The following is a 20557-nucleotide window of genomic DNA, read 5'->3' as shown; positions in this document are numbered from 1 at the left end:
GGAGGCCCAACAGTAGCACCTATTTTTGGGAGGCCTGTCCTGCAAGGCAAGTAAGTATATCCATCCAGGTTGTGCATGTTTGAAAAGTAAGGCACCCAAGTATTTATTACCCAAGGCAGTGCACACCAGGTGTTAGGAAGTGATGCACAGTCATGACAAAATTACACAGAAAGTAAGTGTAACAATTGGAAGTGCGTGTAGTCACAAGACTTTCAATATATTAAAGATAGTTACAAACTGGAGAAAACATCTACATACTGCCTTCTTCACTAAGATTAACCAGATCCCATGGGCATTCAAAACTCTCTGATGTTTGCTGCAATGGAAATGTCGACTAGCTGAATCCTGGCACTCTATCAACATCAAAGATACATAATCAAGCAGTTGCAGAAAAGAAGGCTGAACAACTGGTAAGGATTGCTGGCAATGACAAAAAAACTCATGGGGCATTAGCAAGAACCATTTAAAACACATCAAAAATACCTAAGATAGTCAGATTGCTAAGCACTGCAGCCTTTAAGAGTTAATATTTGGGTGCTAAAAGTTGCAATGTTCTTAGCAAAGTTTAGGGAGGCAGTAGATTTCAAATACAGACTAGCAATATCTAAAAGCTATGAGATTTCTCATCTGTGTCAAAACACTACCAGAAATGCTCATCAATTTTACACTCGGAAAATATGAACACTGCTTTGGATTATCTCAATCATCAGGTTGTGGCAAAACCACTAAGTGACTTACATAATTGTCTGTAACCAATGTTATTACCTCAACATTGGTTACAGACAATTAATGCTAGAGGTAATAACATTGGTTACAGACAATTAATGCTAATTACCTTTCAAGTTGGCTCTGGTTAAACAGAGCTAGATCGACAACATCGCGATCTGACGCGATGACATCATCACGTGGCGTCCCCTTCGGCGGGAAACGTGATGACGTCAGGGGTAGAGGGCGGGACCAGCCTGTCCTCGTGTGGATTGAAAGAGAAAAGACCTGTTTTGAGCTTCTCCTGTAGTTTCTGGTTTTGTAAAGTTCTTAGACAATAAATTCAGTTTGTTAACTTCCAGTAAGTTATAGATTCTTTGTTAGGAGTGCAGAGACTCCTACAAGGTCTCATATGCAAGGTTTAAATTTGCAATTTGTCCCACCTCAAATTCCAATACAATGTCTTATCTATCTATCTATCTATCTAGACGGTCGTAAGCGTATTTACTTTTCACTCGGACGAAAATTGTTCACGCCTTATGCAAAAAACCTGCAAAATTAAACTCATTATCTGCTAATTAGCATTGACTGACTGACGTCAAGGTTCGACCAATCCTGTGCCATCATGATTGACCAATCCTACAGTTCAGTCGCCTGATGGTTGACCAATCGGTGTGTGAGCGGGACTAATCGTTTTCATCTCAGGGATCTGGCAGCCATTGCCTCAAGCTAAAAACCCCATTTACTTCCAGCTCAAAATCTGCTAATCCAGCTTCGAAAAAGTTAGTATCTCTTTTAAAAATAACATAACATTTACCAAAAACGTTTTATAAGTACTTTCACTTTCATCTTTCAACGTATTAAAAGGTAGAAATGTTACCCGGCACCAGATTCACAGAGGGACAGACAGACAGGGCCCGACAGCCTGGGACTTGATTTTAAATGTTGCCCGGCCGCAGATTCACAAAGGGACAGAGAGACAGGCCCCAAAGCCTGGGACTCGATTTAAACCGCCCGGCCCAAAACAGCCCTGGCAAAGCCGGGCTCCCCCAGCTAGTTTACATATACATACATACACGTTTACACTGACGTAGCCTGTTAGACAGAAAAAGCACGACAAACATTACTTTGTTTCTCCGTGCATCATTTTTTTTTTTTTTTTTTTTTTTTTTTTTTTGGCAGGCTCCCCTAATGGATAAATGGACAAGTGATACTGAGCCATAAATATCAGAACAGTGGTCGGGATGCTACAGTTGACCTCAAAAGCAGAATGCAAAGTGATTGCTAAATACAGGAAACTCTTTTTTATCTGGCACCGACGGGACCGGCGTGATGCCGGTTGATCAAAAAGTCTGGATTACAGAGAGGTATACTTACTAAGGTACGAGTGTCCCGTACACGGCCACAGATCCAGGCGTCCCTGTTGCATGGCAACAGGTGCAGGAACCCCGGTTACACGGCCACAGATCCAGACGTCCCTGTTGCATGGCAACAGATGCAGGAACCCCAGTTACACGGCCACTAATATGAAGTAAAACTTACCTGAACCTACTCCTGAATTTTGCCGGTTAAGAGAGATTTACGGTTATTTAGGTGCCGGTAAAAAGAGAGAGTATCCTGTAGTGGGAAAGTTGATTTATAGGGACAATGATTTGCAATTACAATTCCTCATATGGCAATTTTCTGATGCCGCCTATGACTCGTGGGAGAGATGGCATCTAGAAGCTACAATGGGGACTGCGAGAAGAGGGGAAGGAGCATTACAATGGACTAATTTTTGCCTGAAAGTCTATACGAAAGTTCTCAACACTATTTTCATGGGTCATCACCAAAAGATGGACCTTTTTTTTCTTGTTCATCCATGTAATGGATGAGTTTATTGAATTGCAATAAAAACCCATCCAGCTCGACCGTATTTCAGACATTCTCAGCATAACTCAAAGCAATTTCTGCTGCAGGCTATAATTGAGCAAATGAAAATAAAACCATGTTTTACTCTGAACTCTCAGCAGAAGCATGTTTGTAGTACACTTCACCGTATTCCAAATGCAGATGCAGAACCTGAGCCGGGCAATGAGCAGCTGGAAATGCTGGTTGATTAATATTAATTGCCAACTTGGAAAATTGTGCAGCTCAATTAGCTAGTTAAAGAAGCAAGTTAATATGCTTAATGATACAACAATGATAACTGCAGAAATTATAAGGAAACACATCTACCTAAAAACTTTCAGAATGTCAATCCATTCAAAAATTAAGCATCAGATGGCTCAGTTGGTAGCACTCGCTTCAGTGATTCAGAAGGTTGTGGATTCATGTCCCTCACCATGAATCATAATCTAGCCTGACACACTTAGTTCAGCACGGAGGGGAGTGGTGCATTTTACAAAGCACCATTCTTTGGTTGAGACGTTAAACCGAAGTCGGTTTTGGCTCAGGTAGACATTAAAGATCCCACGGCACTATTCAAAGAGCAGGAAGTTCCTCTGGTTTCCTGGCCAACATTCCTCTGACAAACCAACAACATTTAACTGTAGTTTGTGGGCCCTACCGTGCTGCTACATTTGTCTACATAACAGCAACTCCCTGCCCCCCCCCCATTGACTGTTAAGTGCAAAATGGCTGCCATTTTTGCCTAATAGTCACTACACTTCCAAGTAAAGTAGTTCATCTTATGTGAAGTGCTTCGAGATGTTTCTGCGAGATGAAATGAGGTGCTATATTAACATAACTCTTTCTTCAAAATAGCCACCTGTCAGGCAACATGGATTGATGCGATAACTGAATTGATGGAAAGAATAAAAGTGTATACTAAAACCTTAATCAAAACAATCACATCCTTTTACAAATTGTAGTAACTTTCGACAGCAAGGTGACAATTAGGTGGGATGAATTTGTAGCACCTGTATAGGAAAATATTTTTGATGCATTCCCATAACACAGACAAGGAGGTGTCCATTTATTGCACCGTAGCTTTGAAAATCCCATCTTAAAAAGCTCTACTTTCTTTCCAATTTTTCTCCCCATCTCTCGTGAAGGCACCAACCCTCACGGAGGTACCGTCCCATGCTGCTGGTCTGACTGTCCATATTTCATGGGTGAACCTAGATATTGATTGTCTGAAGGCTATTTTATCCTGAAGGGTATCTGTTCTCACCAGATATTCACACACACTTACTTTCCAGCCAGTGTCACTGGATAGCAATTAGGAACGTTAACCCTGTGGGGGTTATTTTGGGGAAAGGGTGAAAACAGGCGATCAGTGGGTGTTGTGCTAATAAGACATGCCTATCTAAAAGTCTGGTTTTAGTCCACAATTTTGGGGCTAATCGATGATTGCTATGATTTAAATGTGCCTGGAGGCGCTAAACCGAAGACTTGCACGTTTAGCAAGCAAGCGCCGATTAGGAGCAATTTTCATGGAGCGGTATATGCATCATCCATGCACACACTTCTACTTAAGATGTGGAGTATGCTGGCTGACAGGCAACGGGACGCATCAGGATGGCTCAGGGACCGAGGGAGATGGATCAAAAGGTTCTTGGATGCGGCACTGGAGGTCCTGGTGAGGAGGTACAGAGAAGGAGGGATGTCCTGCGGGGGTGGGGAGGAGGAGTAGGAGGCCACAGAGGCAAATAATCCAGTAGATGTGGGAGATGATCACCGAGGAGGTCACAGCCAGGAGCCCTGCCCCCAGGACATGGCTCCACTGCCAGAAAAAAAGTGTGAACGATACGACACGCGTTGTCATGGTTAAGATCCCATCTCACAACCAACACACTTCTCAGTAACTGCACCACCACCAGCATCACAACCTCAACACGTTTTATCCACCATCTACAGGAAACTTTCTGGTATCCGGCACTGACGGGACCGAGCTGTTGCCGTCCCATCAAAACTGCTGTAGAAACCAGCGCTAACGTTAAAACATACGGAGTTTGAGCTCCGTGTGAAGCAACAAACCCTGTTAGCAACAGCTTCAAAACAGTCGGCCGCAGCTTGCAAGTGTCTCTGTAGCTAAGCAACAACTTCAGCTAGACCTTGCAGAGCCACGACTGGAAAAAAAAAAGCAACGAGAAGTAAAAAAACTTATCTGAACCGACTCCTGAATTTTGCCGGTGGATAGAGCTCCGGTTAAACAAAAGTTTCCTGTAACTGTACACTGACATTCACACAACCCACACTATCAGCAGGACCTGATCGGGGGAGGGGAAGCATGACTGGATGAGATCACTCCCCTGGAGGAGGCAGTGCCGGCGGTGATCAGGAGGGGGAGTGGTACACGCCGTGGCCACAGGCAGAGCAGGGGACATCTTGCCTATAGGTATGTGGCCACTCCAGATTCCTTACATAGCCACTATTCCTGATCCCACATATCCACAACTATTCCTGATCCCTAATCCCCCAAACCTATCCTCACTCACAAGCTACATATGGTCTCATCACACACATCCTCCTATAGTGGCCACATGCTCTGTACCCTGACCCTTCTAGCTTTATCATGTGCCTGGGAACCTGCAAAGATCCACCTCACCAGCCCCCCCCCCCCCCCGGAGGAGGAGGAAGGCAAGGGAGGAGGCACTGCGTCAATCGCTGAGCTGGCGCCTGCGACAGTGGTAGAGACCGGCACCATGTGTACCTTAGAGGCTAGTGTAGAACAGTGCAAAATGCAGTATTTTTCCCCACTTCAGTTGTAATTGGAGGGCATTGCAGAGATCTTATCATTTATACTACAGTAACAAAACACTGTTGGAATCTAGTAAAACAAGTTTGCTATTAAAAATAGAATGTCTGCTTTCATAAGTCAGTCAGTGGGGACTGTAACGCAAGTTACATATATTAATAAATTAACTATAGTCGAATATGTTTCAGGCATTGCAATTCTAAATGTAGCATCAACTCCTCAAGGTGTCAATCATAAGCCACTTTTTCCTCTAATCACTTAGAACGGTTTTAGTAAACTGCAGTCTTTGTAAACACTAACAGTTTACAACAGGAAAGCAACCTCTTAAACTAATGGAATTTGCATCTTCGCATTCAAAGTAGACAGTGTGGTCATGTTATCTCCACCTTTGTTTTGGCCCTTTTCCTCCCCCCTCTTTTTTTTTCCCCTCTCTCCCACATGGCAGCTGTCCCCCATTCTGCCAGCGCATTTCACACCTAATCTAGAGCCGTCTTTTGTCTCCACTAGTCCTATCACCATCTCGTCTCATTTTGAATACCTCTTAATGTCTCTTCACTTCTCTTTTGTTCTCTCCCAGTCTGGCCCCTCAATCTATTTCATTTCCTGTGCCTTTTCCAGTCTTGACAGAGTTTGACTCGAAACGTTGACTATTTTCTCTCCACGGATGTTGCCTGGCCTGCTGAGTTATTCCAGCATTTTCTGTTGTTATTTAGTGTGGTCATGTTGATCCACTGAAAATAGAATTTCCTGAGACATTTGTATAGAATTGGCAGCGTCAATGCTATTGCGTCGGGAACCTGAAACTGCACTAAAACATAATTGGTAAATTCTACGCTGCTCAACACGATAGGGAGTATCCTCCATTCTGATAATATTCTAATTCTTTTGTTTCATCTTGCAGAGAAATTTGATCTCTCTTTATTCCCCCGATTCCCTCACCCACATGGAAAACACGAGGCAGATCTACAAATTGAATAAATGCAAAACCATGTGAAACACTGAAGAAAAGACATTATTAATGCAATCCGCAGGTGTTACTGCCAACACAAACAGTACCTTGAAGCAGCACTTGCAAAAAAATTAAACAACGCTTATTTAGCAACACAATGTAGTAAATAAAATCATGCTTTGCTCGAGTGCCTCTAAAAATAAATGGAATTAGGCTTAAGGAAACCTTAATTTTAAACCTATATTACAGACCGGATACAGGTTTTATTCCCAGTGCGGTGCGATACACCCCATTTATACTTTTGGATGGATTGAACAGCACAGATAAACTGAGGCAGCAGCCCAGTGTTTACATTGCTGTCTCTGGAGGCGCGGAGGAAAGCCACCTCTTTGGATGCGTGTGCAGAGAAAACAGCATTTACCTTACAACATTGACCAAAATCAAGGTTGCATTTGCACGAACCAGAAGGGCAAATGCAAAATAAATCTACAGTGGCGCAATTTAAATAAAATTTTGCCTTTATTAGATCACAAATTTATAAAGCTCCCTTCTTATGGGGAGAAGGCAGGGACAGGGTACCGAGTTTGAATGATCAGCCATGATCTCATTGAATGGCAGAGCAGGCTCGAGGGGCCGAATGGCCTAATCCTGCTCCTATCTTCTATGTTTCTTACAAATCCATTGGGTACTGTACCTATCCACAACCTTTCAGTGAACGATTTGGGACATTTTCTTGTATTTGTTCTCGGGACGTGGGCATTGCTGACAAGGCCAGCGGTTATTGCCCATCCCCAGTTGCTCGGAGAAGGTGGTGGTGGGCCTTCATGAACCACTGCAGTCCATAGCGGTTTGGTACATCCGAGTGGCTTGCTAGGCCACTTCAGAGGGCAGTTAGGATTCAACGACGTTGATGTGGGACTGGACTCGCATAGGTCAGATCAGGTAAGGACAGCAGATTTCCTTCCCTAAAGTACATTTGTGAACCCATTGGGCTGGATTTTCATTGAGGCAGGACTACAACTTTTGGGGTTGTAGTCCCGCCTCCATCGAGTTCCAGTCAACCCACGCGATTTAGACTTTATTGACCTTGTTGAGCCCGTCCAGCGGGCCAATTAAGGGCCATCCGGCAACAGGTGACGTCACAGATTGACATTTCATCTGTCAAGACCTTTTGACAGATGAAATATCAGCGTTTCACAGCTGTTTGAAGCTCTCAAACACTGAATCTGTACTCCAGGTTAATTCCTTCCTCTCAGGATGATTTAGAGATCTCCCCGGAACAGAAAGCAGAGGCTGCAGATTTTGACAGATCGTGGCCATTCTGCTTTCTGTACCGGTGAGATGAGGGACTCCCGAGACCTGAAGGAAGGCTGTAAAAACACTTTACACACACCAAACACACTTACCTCTGCACTCATGCACCCATCACTCAACTGAACACCGGACATCTCGAACCCTCCAAGCCCTTCATCCCGATGGCCCGCCTCGCTAACTTGGTGTGGTTTGGAGCTGTCGGGAATCCCACATTTCAACAATGAAAATAGGGATTAGGCTAAAAACTGCCTTCTTAACTGGCAGTTAATTGTCACTAATCCCCTTCCCGCCTCGTGGAGGCGGGTCCCAGTGCGGGGCGGGTACCCGCCTCCTTTGAAACTGGCATGGAGGCGTGTTGGGGGCGGGACCCCCGATTTCGGGATTTTAAACCCCCACACGCCTCCAATCCCGACTCCACGGCCCAATGAAAATCCAGCCCATTGTGTTATTAATGACAATCCAACAGCTTCATGGTTATTTTTAACTGATATCAGCTTCTTTGTTTATTTTCAGATTTAAAAACATTTTTTTTTTTTTTTTTTAAATAAATCAAATGCAAATTTTCAAACTCATGTTCTCTAGATTATTAGTCCAGGCTGCCAGATTACTAGTCCAATAACATAACCACTACACTACCTTACCCACCATCAAGGAGTATATGTAGCCGCCTTCCTGAAGTGAGTCACTTCAGTAGCCGAAGGATTCATATGCACAGAAAGGGTTTATATTTGAAAAATTTAAATAAAACTAATCGTGAAATTCATGTCCAGTCTGGTTTTGACTAATAACAGAAGTCAAGTCACAATAAGATCTTTTACAGACTGTTCATAAAAAAAGTGGGTTTTGATTTTGATGTCTTACTTCATCAGAGTTTATCCTTCACTTTTCAGAGCTTCATGTGTAGGTGGATCATTTTTGGCCTCCCATTACTCACCTTCCTCATTATTTTCTTTGTCATGTTTTTCAGTGTTTGCTCTATTCATCTATTATTTCCCTCTCAAGTCACTTTGATGGGTCTTATCTCTTGTTGCTATTTCTTCAAGTATTAAGAAGTAAATAACTGTGGACAAGATCAAGACCAGTTGTATTTTGCCTCCCCCCTCCTGTGACGGAATAGCTGATCAATCTTAATTGCCCAGGCCAATACATGTGTATTAGCAGCTTGGGTAAGGTACTGGAGGGTGCCGAGTAGTCAGGGAATTGTATCTCAGGGAGGCGCCAACACATTTAGAAAAAGGAGGGATAGGGTGGAGAGGGGAAAATATCACAAGGGGGAAAGATTATTGCAATAGTTATACCAATTCAATACTGAATTGAGCTGCTGTAAGCTCTCCCCAATTAATTAAAACTAGAACTGGTGTTTGTTCTGTATAAACAAGAACAACTGAACTTGTATTTATACAGCACTTTATCAGGACATGCCAAAGTGCTTCACAGCCACTGAATTATTTTTGAAGTGTAGTCATGAAGATGTAGACAACAAGGCAGCCAATCTGCACACAGAAAGATCCCACAAACAGCAAATGAGGTGAATGAGCAGTTAATTTGCCTTTGGTTGATTGGTGTTGGTTAAGGGAGGAATGTTGGCTGGAACGAGAAGAGCCCCTCTTCTTTGAATTTTTTTACATCTACCTGAAGAGGCAGCTGAGGCTCAGTTTAACATCTCATCCAAAAGATGGCACAATGGAGCACTTCCTCAATACTACACTGAACTATTAGCCTAGATTATATGGTCTGGGGATGAAACCCACAATCTTCTGACTCAGAGGCAGCACTATCAAATGAGCTGAGCCGATATAGAAAGCGTCAGAGGCAGCTACTTGCTCTATACTGGGGGAAAAAATTAATTTTTTTTTTTTTAAACTCTAGAATGGTTGCAAAATATAGGTTTCATTGAAAAAATATAATTGACATGAAATAATTTAACAATTCAAACAGCATGGTGTCTCACTAAATCTGAACTAAAAAAGGATTTACAATATTTAGAGGTCCCCGATGAGCATGAAACTTCACTACAGGTAGGCAGGACTCCCACATGCTCAGTACCTTCAGAACATGCACAAGCAAGGAGAAGGGATTTCAATTCTTCCACGTCTGCTGATTTTTGATCAACCTTGCTGTTTAAAAAGATTCAAAGAGAAGATGATCATCTGCCTGCCTGTCTACAATAGGAGAGTGACCCAGGGAGAAAAACAATTGGAGTCTTTGGGGGGGGGGGGGGGGGGGGAAATTGGGTTGCTTTGCACCTCCCATTAGCACCCCAAGAGGGCGCAAAGCAAATAGCACCCGGGCACGGCACCGCCCACGAAATTCAGCGGGAGGTTAGCGGCGGTGCTAACCGGTAGCGCCCCGTGGCGCTGCCAGCAATGGCGTCACCGCCATGCGCTGCGCCCCACCCGCGATTTTCAGGAGTGCCCCCTGACTTCCCGCCGGACGCCATGTCCGACGGGGTCATGGGGGGCCTACCTGCGGCCGGGGAGGCGTAATTTAAGAGCGAGGTGCGGGGCGGCCATTTTTGTTGCTGGCTGCCTGCCAGCACCTGCTGTGCTCCCGTCCCCAGCCTCCTGAACGCCCGCCCCCCGCCGAGGGCCGGCTGCGCTCCAAGAGCCCGGCACCTCGAGTGCCAGGCTCGTTTGCCGGCACTCCCGATCCCCGGGGGCCCAGCCGGGCCCCAGGTCGCGCTGCGCAAGGCCCTCCCCTTTAAGGGCCAAATTAGGGGGTCGCAACCCCCACCCCCGATTCCCTGCCCCGTCCGACTTTCACCCCGGCGTTTCAATCCGACCCGAATCAGTCCCGCCCACAGCAGGCGGGACTGGTCTTAGGCACCCTAATCACCAATAATTGGCATCTATAATGCCATTTTAAGGGGCCCTTGCTACTTTCAGCCTTTTCCCACACTAAACACGCCTGGTGGGAACACCGCCGATGAAACCTGGCGTGAACAATATCGGCTCGCTTACTTTTAGCTGCAGGTCAATCAGGAAAGAATAGATTTAATCAGACAGCATTTGTAGGTTGCAGGACCTTCTTGTTTCAGGCTTGGGGCAACTTGTTCCAGGCTTAGGCACAGCTGTGGAAGGTTGGAGCCTCACACACTTCTCCAGTGTGAGCTCCTGGGAAGAACCGCTTGGCACCCTCACTCAGCGCTTCTTCAACGGAGGCATCTACCAGAAGTATGGGAGGCCTTTTTTCCCTTCCCTTTATGCCATTAGGGGATCTCCAGCAGCAGAGGCATCAGCAGCAGAACCAGGAACAGCAGCATCAGCAGCAGGAGCACCAGGCTACTGCTCAGTCACCTGAAGCTGCACAGGCCAGAAGGGGCCAGCGCTTGGATGCGGCTCGAGAGCATCTTGCTGCGCATCAGGGGGCCATGGGGACCCGTTTCCGCACTGGCAGTCCTCCTCAGAAGGACTGGTTTCTCTGTTCAATAGATGCCCATCGCTCCTCAAGAGATGTCATTCTATTATGAACACTCACCATGTTTTCCATACCCTGGCGACTTATCTCCTCCATGGAGGGTGCCAACCTTTCCATGGTGATACGTTCATGTGCCAATGACTACGCAAAGGCTCAGCTCATCTTCGCTATGGACTCCTCCATTCGCTCCACACTCGAGACAAAACCTGCCAGAGACTCCTGCATCTGTGCATGGAGTTCCATCACCTCTGATCTTACGGATGGACCCAGAGGCAGAGGGTCGACATGCAGCTGAGCTGAGCTGGCAGAGTCCTGCGCCCTCCGGCAAGGACTCTCCACTGCTGTCCCTGTCTCCACAATCTGCTGATGCTCACTTGTGAGCTGTGAAACACCAGGTGACAACACTACTCTATGTCCCGAAGGTCCCCCCAGAGGTGCGAGTGTCTGCACTGGTGCTGGGTGCGCTTACTTCTGCTGACGCTGTGCCCTCAGCGGTTGGAGCTTCCTCCGAGTCTGGCTGCACAGCCTCTTCCTCCTCCACAGTGGGGACGGGGGCTCTGGATGGTACTGTGGGGGAGTAAAGGAAGGAGTTAGAGATGTAATGCCAAGGTTTTTCTGGTGACTCCCAGCGAGTTGACATCTGCTGACACCTGCATCCATGCAGCCTTGGTCTCAGTGGGAGGCCTCTTCCTCCCTGACCTAGGGAAGAGGACCTCCCTGTGGGCCCTAACCCCATCCAATAATGCCTGCAGTGAAGCCTCGTCGAATTTGGAGGCAGCTCGGGGTCTGGCACTGGCCACAGATGCTGCAGGCTCCTCTGCCATCCTGTATGGTTCGTTTGGAAGCCTTCAGAGGATGCAGTGCTTGCTTTGGAAGCCTTTAGAGGATGCAGTGCTTGCTATGGACCTTGAAAGCACCACGAATGATGACATCATACTGTGGGGCTTTCTGACTGGAAATAGTCAATTAGCAAGGGTTCTCACACGCTGGAAATGAATTGGCCAATTGAGGGAAAATTGCTTCGATGTGGCAGACCCATTTAGATTCGTGTGGGAACCTCGATATTCGGGGAACCAGACAATTCCCCGCACCTGCGGGAAAATCAGCCCCATTGACTCCCTTCTACTGCACACCCTTTATATATCAAATCTGAAATTCTTCATATCCCATGCCTTTGGGGAATAGATGTAAGAAGTCACACAACACCAGGTTATAGTCCAACAGCTTTATTTGAAATCACAAGCTTTCGGAGCACTGCTCCTTCGTCAGGTGAAGTGGAGAGATGCATAAAGACACAGCTTATATAGTCAGAGAATAATGTCAGATGTTTACAGGTAATCTTTCTAACTGCCATTTATCACACCTCGGCAGAGAGATAATCACAGCAAACAAAGGTGTGAATGGTGTCCAAACAGGTCAGTCAGGAAAACATTACATCAAAGAACAATGAGGTGGGGTCACAAGGGGTCAAATGTTGCAGATGCTGGGGTCTGTATGAAAAAAAAGACAAAAAACATTTTTTGTCTTTCATACAGACCCCAGCATCTGCAACATTTGACCCCTTGTGACCCCACCTCATTGTTCTTTGATGTAATGTTTTCCTGACTGACCTGTTTGGACACCATTCACACCTTTGTTTGCTGTGATTATCTCTCTGCCGAGGTGTGATAAATGGCAGTTAGAAAGATTACCTGTAAACATCTGACATTATTCTCTGACTATATAAGCTGTGTCTTTATGCATCTCTCCACTTCACCTGACGAAGGAGCAGTGCTCCGAAAGCTTGTGATTTCAAATAAAGCTGTTGGACTATAACCTGGTGTTGTGTGACTGCTTACATTTGTTCACCCCAGTCCAACACCGGCATCTCCACACTTTGGGGAATAGGGAAGGGATTATGGATTCCTCAAATAACCTGCTGACACAGTCTAGGCGCACACATGAAGAACAGCTACTTAGGAAAGATACAAGAGAGAGCAGCTGAGCACCCAAGGAACTGTAACGTCAAAGAGTCCATCTTTTCAGGAGAGGCTAGGTAAGCACTAATATAAAAACAGCACCAGACCTTTACTTTGGAAATCACAGCTAACTAAATCTTAGCACCTTGGTGCCACAGTAACTTTTATTACTGTTACAAACTATCACGTTGCAAGAGACAATGGGGTTGATTTTCATAAAGCTGTCGGGAAGGAGGTGGGACTACAACTTTTGGGTTTTAGTCCCGCCTACATTGACGTTCGGCCAATCCGCGCGATTTTCCTTTGATTGACCTGGTTAAGCCCGCCCAGCGGGCTCAGCAGGCCAATTAAGGGCCACCCGGCAACAGGTGACGTCACAGACTGAAATTTCATCTGTCAAGAGGTGTTGACAGATGAAGTATCAGTGTTTCACAGCTGTTTGAAGCTGTCAAACACTGACAGTCTGATTTCTAACCAGAGTCCTTCTACACAGACTCAGTTAGAACTGTCACCGGCACTGAAAGCTGAAGGCTGTCACTTTTGACAGCTCGCAGCCATTTCGCTTTCAGTGCCGGCTGAGTGATGGACTCCCGAAACCTAGAGGAAGAAAGGCTGTTAAAGGTAAGTATAGGTAATTTAAACTTCTTTACACACTTTAGACACACCAAACACACTTACCTTTGCACTCATGCGCCCATCACTCACCTGAACACCGACATCGCGACCCCTCCAAGTCCTTCAACCCAACAGCCTGCTCTAACCTGGCGTGGTTTGGAGCCGTCGGGAATCCCACATGACACCCCTCAAAATAGGGATTAGGCTAAAAGCTGCCCGTTAACTACCTGTTAACAGGCAGTTAACAGGCAGTTAATTGGCACTAATCCCTTCCCGCCGCGGGTCGGCGGGTCCCAGTGCGGGGCGGGTACCCGCCTCCCCCGAAACTTACGTGGAGGCGCGTTTTGGGCGGGATGGTGTCGGGACCCCCGAAATCAGGATTCCCTTCCCCCCCCCCCAACGCCCGAAACCCCGCCTGACGGCTCCAGGAAAACCGACCCCAATGCAACAGCTCTGAACTCTAACACCAAGCAGCAGTATAATCATTAGAATTGAACTGAGCTTAGTTTTCAATTTTCTGATGAAGAGTGTGACTAATGAAGGATCCATTTATAAGCAGTGTTCCAGCATCCCTCTTAAAACTGAATGTAAGCTCTCATATTGGTGACAGAGTTAAATAGAGTGGGCTAACACCGTACTATTTTTATGGACAGAACAATGCTTGGTTTTGCACGCTCATTTTCACCAGAAACATTGGTATGAAGCACACAGAGGAGCCAGTCATAAAGACTACATGCCTCCTGTGAGTAAGAAATCGATCAACACTTGTACTTGATATGAAAACTTCAGTTTATAAAGACCAACTTAGAAGCAACCCCAAAAGGTGCTCAGCATATGCAACAGTTGTACTCTACTACTGTAAATAGGGCCATAAACCAGGTTTAGTGTGTGAGCAGACTGGCGGAATTTATGCTGCTGTAGTGGAAGTTTGCAGGTGGGTAATTCCACAATATCATTCTTTCGCTTATACCCATGCAATTTTCTCTTCTTCCCCTCACTTGCTTTAAATTACATTTTTCTGTAAATTAGAGGTCAAGGTAACCAGGGCAGTACAGGTTTCATTGCAAATCATATATGAGAACAGATAGTGACAATGACTACTAGAAAGGGGGGGGAAAAAAAAGAACTGCTTATATTGGTTATATAATACTGCCTATAAATTGCTTATGTTTATAATGCGAGCAGATTCATACCGTTCCGATATTACATACTTCTACAGTAACATTTCCCATGATGACTGCAATTAATGATATATGATGCTCCTCCAATTCTGTCCTGTTGAGCATCCCTGATTATAATTGCTCAACCATTGGTGGCCGTGCCTTCTGTTGTCTAGGCCTTAAGCTCTGGAATTCCCTGCCTAAACCTCTCTTTCCTCCTTTAAGACGCTCCTTAAAACCTACCTCTTCGACCAAGCTTTTGGTCACCTGCCCTAATTTCTCCTTATGTGGCTCGGTGTTAAATTGTGTGTGTCTTCTGTTTAAAAACCAAAGCTCAACTGTATCCCTAATTAAAAGTCTGTCACAGCGTTTGCAGCAGATACATTCAGAAGCAAAAGATCTCAAAATGTGCTACATACCAGAAGGAGAGACAGGTTTAGTGGAGTGGACACATGGGTGGCAAATTCAGTTCCAAAACAGAGCAATGTGATGCTGCAGGTTTTGGGCAAAGAACAGAGAAAGGAAGTATACCTTAAATATGATTCTCAAACCAGTGGAGGAAGAGAGAGATCTTGTTGTACATATACACCAATCTTACAATGAAGGTGCAGCGCAGACACTCTTGTAGGCGGGTCTGAACTTCCCATGTCTGAGAGAGGATTTTCACTTGCCCATAACTGAGCAAATTCAAAGCATGTCCCGAGAACAAAGAGAACCTTCTTCAGTTTATTTCAGCTACTGGTTTTATCACATGCATTAACGTGATCCTCTTCGTCTTTGGAAGGTGGAAGAATAATGCTACACTAGAATTTGACATGGGTGTTACCTGCCAATCAAAAGTATAATTGAGCAAATCCCACAAGATGCCAGTACTTGAATTAAATAGCTTGACTACTTCCTCAGACTCACTAAAATCTCTAACAGTTGTATCAAACAGGATTTCTGTAAGTGAAGCTGATTTTTAGCTCCTTGTGTATCATGTTAGAATTAAAGTAGTCTTAGATAAAAATAAAGCTTCAGCTTTACCCAAGATTTAGCATGGTATTAACGATTTTAATTCTGTCACGGTACATATGGAGTTAAAAACCAGCTTCACATTCAGAAGCAATTTTGAAAGGAAACTAGAAAAGTTTTTTTTTTTTTTTTTTAAAAAGGTAGTATATAAAAAGATATCGGAAAATGGTAGAGAATGGGAATCAGGGGGGAAACTCTCCACTGGCTGGAGTCATACCTAGCACAAAGGAAGATCGTTGTGGTGGTTGAAGCTCAATCATCACAGCCCCAGGACATCGCTGCAGGAGTTCCTCAGGGCAGTGTCCTAAGCCCAACCATCTTCAGCTGCTTCATCAATGACCTTCCCTCCAACATAAGGCCAGAAATGGGGATGTTCACCGATGACTGCACAGTGTTCAGTGCCATTCACAACTCCTCAGATAATGAAGCAGTCCATGCCCGCATGCAACAAGACCTGGACGACGTTCAGGCTTGGGCTGATAAGTGGCAGGTAACATTCGCACCACAGAAGTGCCAGGCAATGACTATCTCCAACAAGCGAGAGTCTAACCACCTCCTTGACATTCAATGGTGTTACCATTGCCGAATCCCCCACTATCAACATCCTGGGGGTCACCATTGACCAGAAACTTAACTGGCCCAGCCACATAAATACTGTGGCAACAAGAGCAGGTCAGAGGCTGGGTATTCTGCGGCGAGTGTCTCACCTCCTGACTCCACAAAGCCTTTCCACCATCTACAAGGCACAAGTCAGGAGTGTGATGGAATACTCTCCACTTGCCTGGATGAGTACAGCTCCAACAACACAAGAAGCTCGACTCCATCCAGGACAAAGCAGCCCACTTGATTGGCACCTCATCCACCACCTTAAACATTCACTCCCTCCACCACCGGCGTTACCGTGGCTGCAGTGTGTGCCATCTACAAGATGCACTGCAGCAACTCGCCAAGGCTTCTTCGGCAGCACCTCCCAAACCGGCGACCTCTTCCACCTAGAAGGGCAAGGGCAGCAGGCGCATGGGAACACCACCACCTTCAAGTCACACACCATCCTGACTTAGAAGTATATCGCTGATCCTTCATTGTCGCCGAGTCAAAATCCTGGAACTCCCTCCCTAACAGCACTGTGGGAGTACCTTCACCACACGGACTGCAGCAGTTCAAGAAGGCGGCTCACCACTACCTTCTCAAGAGCAATTAGGGATGGGCAATAAATGCTGGCCTTGCCAGTGACGCCCACATCCCATATACAAATAAAAAAAATGATTAGAGTACATAGATCTGGTGAAAAGATCTGGCACAGGTGCAATGGGTTGAATAGCCTTATTCTGTGCTTTAATTCAAACATTTTTTGTAGCAAGCATCTTTTTTAAAAAACAGGAGAGGAATATAATTTCACATGTAAAACAGAAAAGTCTGCTCTTCAAGTCTTAAACTGAACAAAACATGCTTATTAGACTGGTCAAGCGAACAGCGTACACAATTTTTCAATGGCGTCATATACCCTAGGCAAAGTGGTATTTATAGGCAAAAGTCAAACCAATGCTACACAATCTGCTATGAAAGTAAATCACTTAAGGGCAGAATTGTTGCACAAATCACATTCACTTGAAAATTTAAACATGTGGAAAGGATAACATCTCTTATCTGCAAGACCTTTTCAGGAGTGCCCTAAAATCCCATATAAATTATCCTGGAGGATGGGGATTAGAATAATCCATATTTATAGATAGAAATCAAAATGAACTACATCATGTGTACATGTGGGACTGTGCATAATCATTTCAGATAGAAGTCAGAGAATCCATTGCATTGCCATAGTTTTTTGTAGTAAATTGAATCTTGACTGGAGTTTTTTGGCAATGGACACGGCCAGAGAGAGAAAATAATTGCATAAGAAACAAATATTTCACTAAAACAATAAAAATACATAGATATTGTATGATACAACTAAATCAAAATAGTTCTGAGGCATGGCGGGGGGGGAAATGCAACACTTATGGTACTGGATACAATCCACATCAAGATTTTTTTACGATTAATATTCTTAAAAGAAAAGGCAAAATCTGGCCTCTAAATTCCTTGTTGAAGGGGTTATTTACTTCAAAATTCATTTAAATCAATTCTAAGACTAGAGATGCTCTTCGGTTTGAAGGAGAAGTTCAAACATTTTGGCCCTAAACTACAGTGTCGGGTGTGGAGAATGAGGATTAAGGCACTATTATAGAAGCGGTACGCAAAATAGACAATTAACCAAAGTTATCAACATTTTTATGCTTATACTGGTGAAGACCCAGATAGTGTTCAAATAGTTTGGGTCGTGTTAAATACAAGGAGGGAAGAGGGAGCGAAGTGATGCGATGCAGGATACAATTCTCAAACCTGAGGAATTCTCCCCAACTCCACTATCATTTTAAAACACAAGGCTGACTGTAGAAACCACTGTAACTGAAAGACCAGGAAAAAAGCAGATGGAGTGGAAAAGGAGGAAATTAATGGCAACTAGCAGAAGAGGGATGCTTAAAAATAAAGAGACCGACATTTTAAAACTGACAAATTTACAAGTTTAAAAAAGGACAGATTAAAAATATTTATTTTCAACAACAACAACTGGCACTTTAACACAGAGATGTGTCAAAGTGCTTTACAAGATAGTGCGTGCCAAACAGAAGGGAGCGCAGGCAACCATCTACTTACCTGATTAAAATGCATGAGCAGTATTTCCTACACAGAGTGGCTAATGTACCCAGCTGAGGCACATAAAAAAGGACTACAGGGGGGGGGGGGGGGGATCCTCCTGTGAATAACTGCAGCAAAAAAAATCAGCACGAGTACAAAACAAGAATCTTATTTTGTTAAATTATACACAGAAGGAATTTCACCCCACTTAAAATAGTAAAGCAACCAATTTCATGTACACATTTACAATCCAGTACGTTGGCAATCAATTTAGCACTTTTGAAATCTGCAGTGGATGCGTTTTGGCATAAACACCTTTTAGAACAGAAGAAATAGGAGCAGCAGTAGGCTATTTGGCCCTTCGAGCCTGCTCCGCCATTCAATACCTCTCTCTGCCTCTCTCGCTAGATTGACCCAGGAAGTATCAACTGTATGACAACATGTTTTTGTATTTGGCCCTGCTGTCCATCTGACTTTGGGGATAGCTTGCATGTAGGGAGCTAAACTGGGAGGAACATAAGAAATAAGAGCAGGAGTAGGCCATTTGGCCCTTCGAGCCTGCTCCGCCATTCAATGAGATCATGGCTGATCATCCAAATTCAGTACCCTGTCCCTGCCTTCTCCCCATATCCCTTGATCCCTTTAGCCTTAAGAAATATATCCAACTCTTTCTTGAATATATTTAATGAACTGGCCTCCACCGCCCTCTGTGGCAGAGAATTCCACAGGTTCACCACTCTCTGGGTGAAGAAATTCCTTCTCATTTCAGTCCAAAATGGCTTACCCCTTATCCTTAGACTATGACCCCGGGTTCTGGACTCCCCGGCCATCAGAAACATCCTTCCTGCATCTACTCTGTCCAGGCCTGACAGAATTTTAGAGGTTTCGATGAGATCCCCTCTCAATCTTCTAAACTCCAGTGAGTATAAGCCCAATCGACACAGTCTCTCCTCACAAGTCATTCCTGCCATCCCAGGTATCAGCCTGGTGAATCTTCGCTGCACTCCCTCCATGGCAAGAACGTCCTTCCTCAGATAAGGCGACCAAAACTGCACACAATACTCAAGGTGTGGTCTCACCAAGGCCCTGTACAACTGTAGCAAGACATCCTTGTTCCTGTACTCGAACCCTCTTGCTACGAAGGCCAACATACCATTTGCCTTCTTAACCGCCTGCTGCACCTGCATGCTTACCTTCAGCGACTGGTGCACAAGAACACCCAGGTCTCCTTGCACTTCCCCTTCTCCCAATCTATTGCCATTCAAATAATAATCTGCCTTCCTGTTTTTGCCACCAAAGTGGATAACCTCATTTATCCACATTATAGTGCATTTGCCATGTTTCTGCCCAATCACCCAACCTGTCCAAATCGTACTGGAGTTTCTCGACATCCTCCTCACAGCATACCCTCCCACCCAGCTTTGTGTCGTCTGCAAATTTGGAGATATTACATCCAATTCCCTCGTCCAGATCATTAATATATATTGTGAACAGCTGGGGTCCTAGGACCGATCCTTGCAGTACCCCACTAGTCACTGCCTGCCACTCGGAAAACGACCCTTTTATTCCAACTCTTTGCTTTCTGTCCACCAACCAGTTCTCTATCCAAGTCAATACCTTGCCCCCAATCCCATGTGCCTTAATTTTGCACGCTAATCTCTTATGTGGTACCTTATTGAAAGCCTTCTGAAAGTCCAAATACACCACATCCACTGGTTCTCCCTTATCTATTTTACCAGTTACATCCTCAAAAAATTCCAGTAGATTAGTCAAGCATGATTTACCTTTTGTAAATCATGTTGACTTTGTCCGATCCTGTCACTGCTTTCCAAGTGCTCTGCTATTACATCTTTTATAATGGACTCTAGCATTTTCCCCACTACCGATGTCAGGCTTACCGGTCTATAATTCCCCGCTTTTTCTCTGCCACCTTTTTTGAATAGTGGGGTAACATTAGCTACCCTCCAATCCATGGGTACTGTTCCAGAGTCTATCGAGTTCTGGAAGATGACCAGCAATGCATCTAATATTTCTAGGGCCACTTCCTTAAGTACCCTGGGATGTA

The 20557-nt window shown here is 44.9% G+C and overlaps 1 protein-coding gene across 5 annotated transcripts in view; it reads right to left on the bottom strand.

Annotated features, from left to right (window-relative positions):
• The window catches only part of LOC147120966 (fasciculation and elongation protein zeta-2-like), a 185391-nt gene that overhangs the window by 115391 nt on the left and 49443 nt on the right, over positions 1–20557 (bottom strand). For 3 of the 5 annotated variants that reach the window (XM_085979982.1, XM_085979979.1, XM_085979989.1), the window contains exon 2: positions 836–967. The exons of the other annotated variants lie outside the window; for them this stretch is intronic. In XM_085979982.1, coding sequence (XP_085836108.1) covers positions 836–967 — 132 coding nt within the window. The remainder of the gene's footprint in view (positions 1–835; positions 968–20557) is intronic. 5 annotated transcript variants of the gene reach the window in all.

The sequence above is a fragment of the Somniosus microcephalus genome, chromosome 3 (assembly GCF_052327205.1).
Source record: "Somniosus microcephalus isolate GS21.2 chromosome 3, FLI_Smic_1.0, whole genome shotgun sequence".
Taxonomy (NCBI): domain Eukaryota; kingdom Metazoa; phylum Chordata; class Chondrichthyes; order Squaliformes; family Somniosidae; genus Somniosus; species Somniosus microcephalus.
The sequence above is the reverse complement of the archived record's forward strand: the minus strand, read 5'-3'. Positions and strand labels throughout refer to the sequence as shown.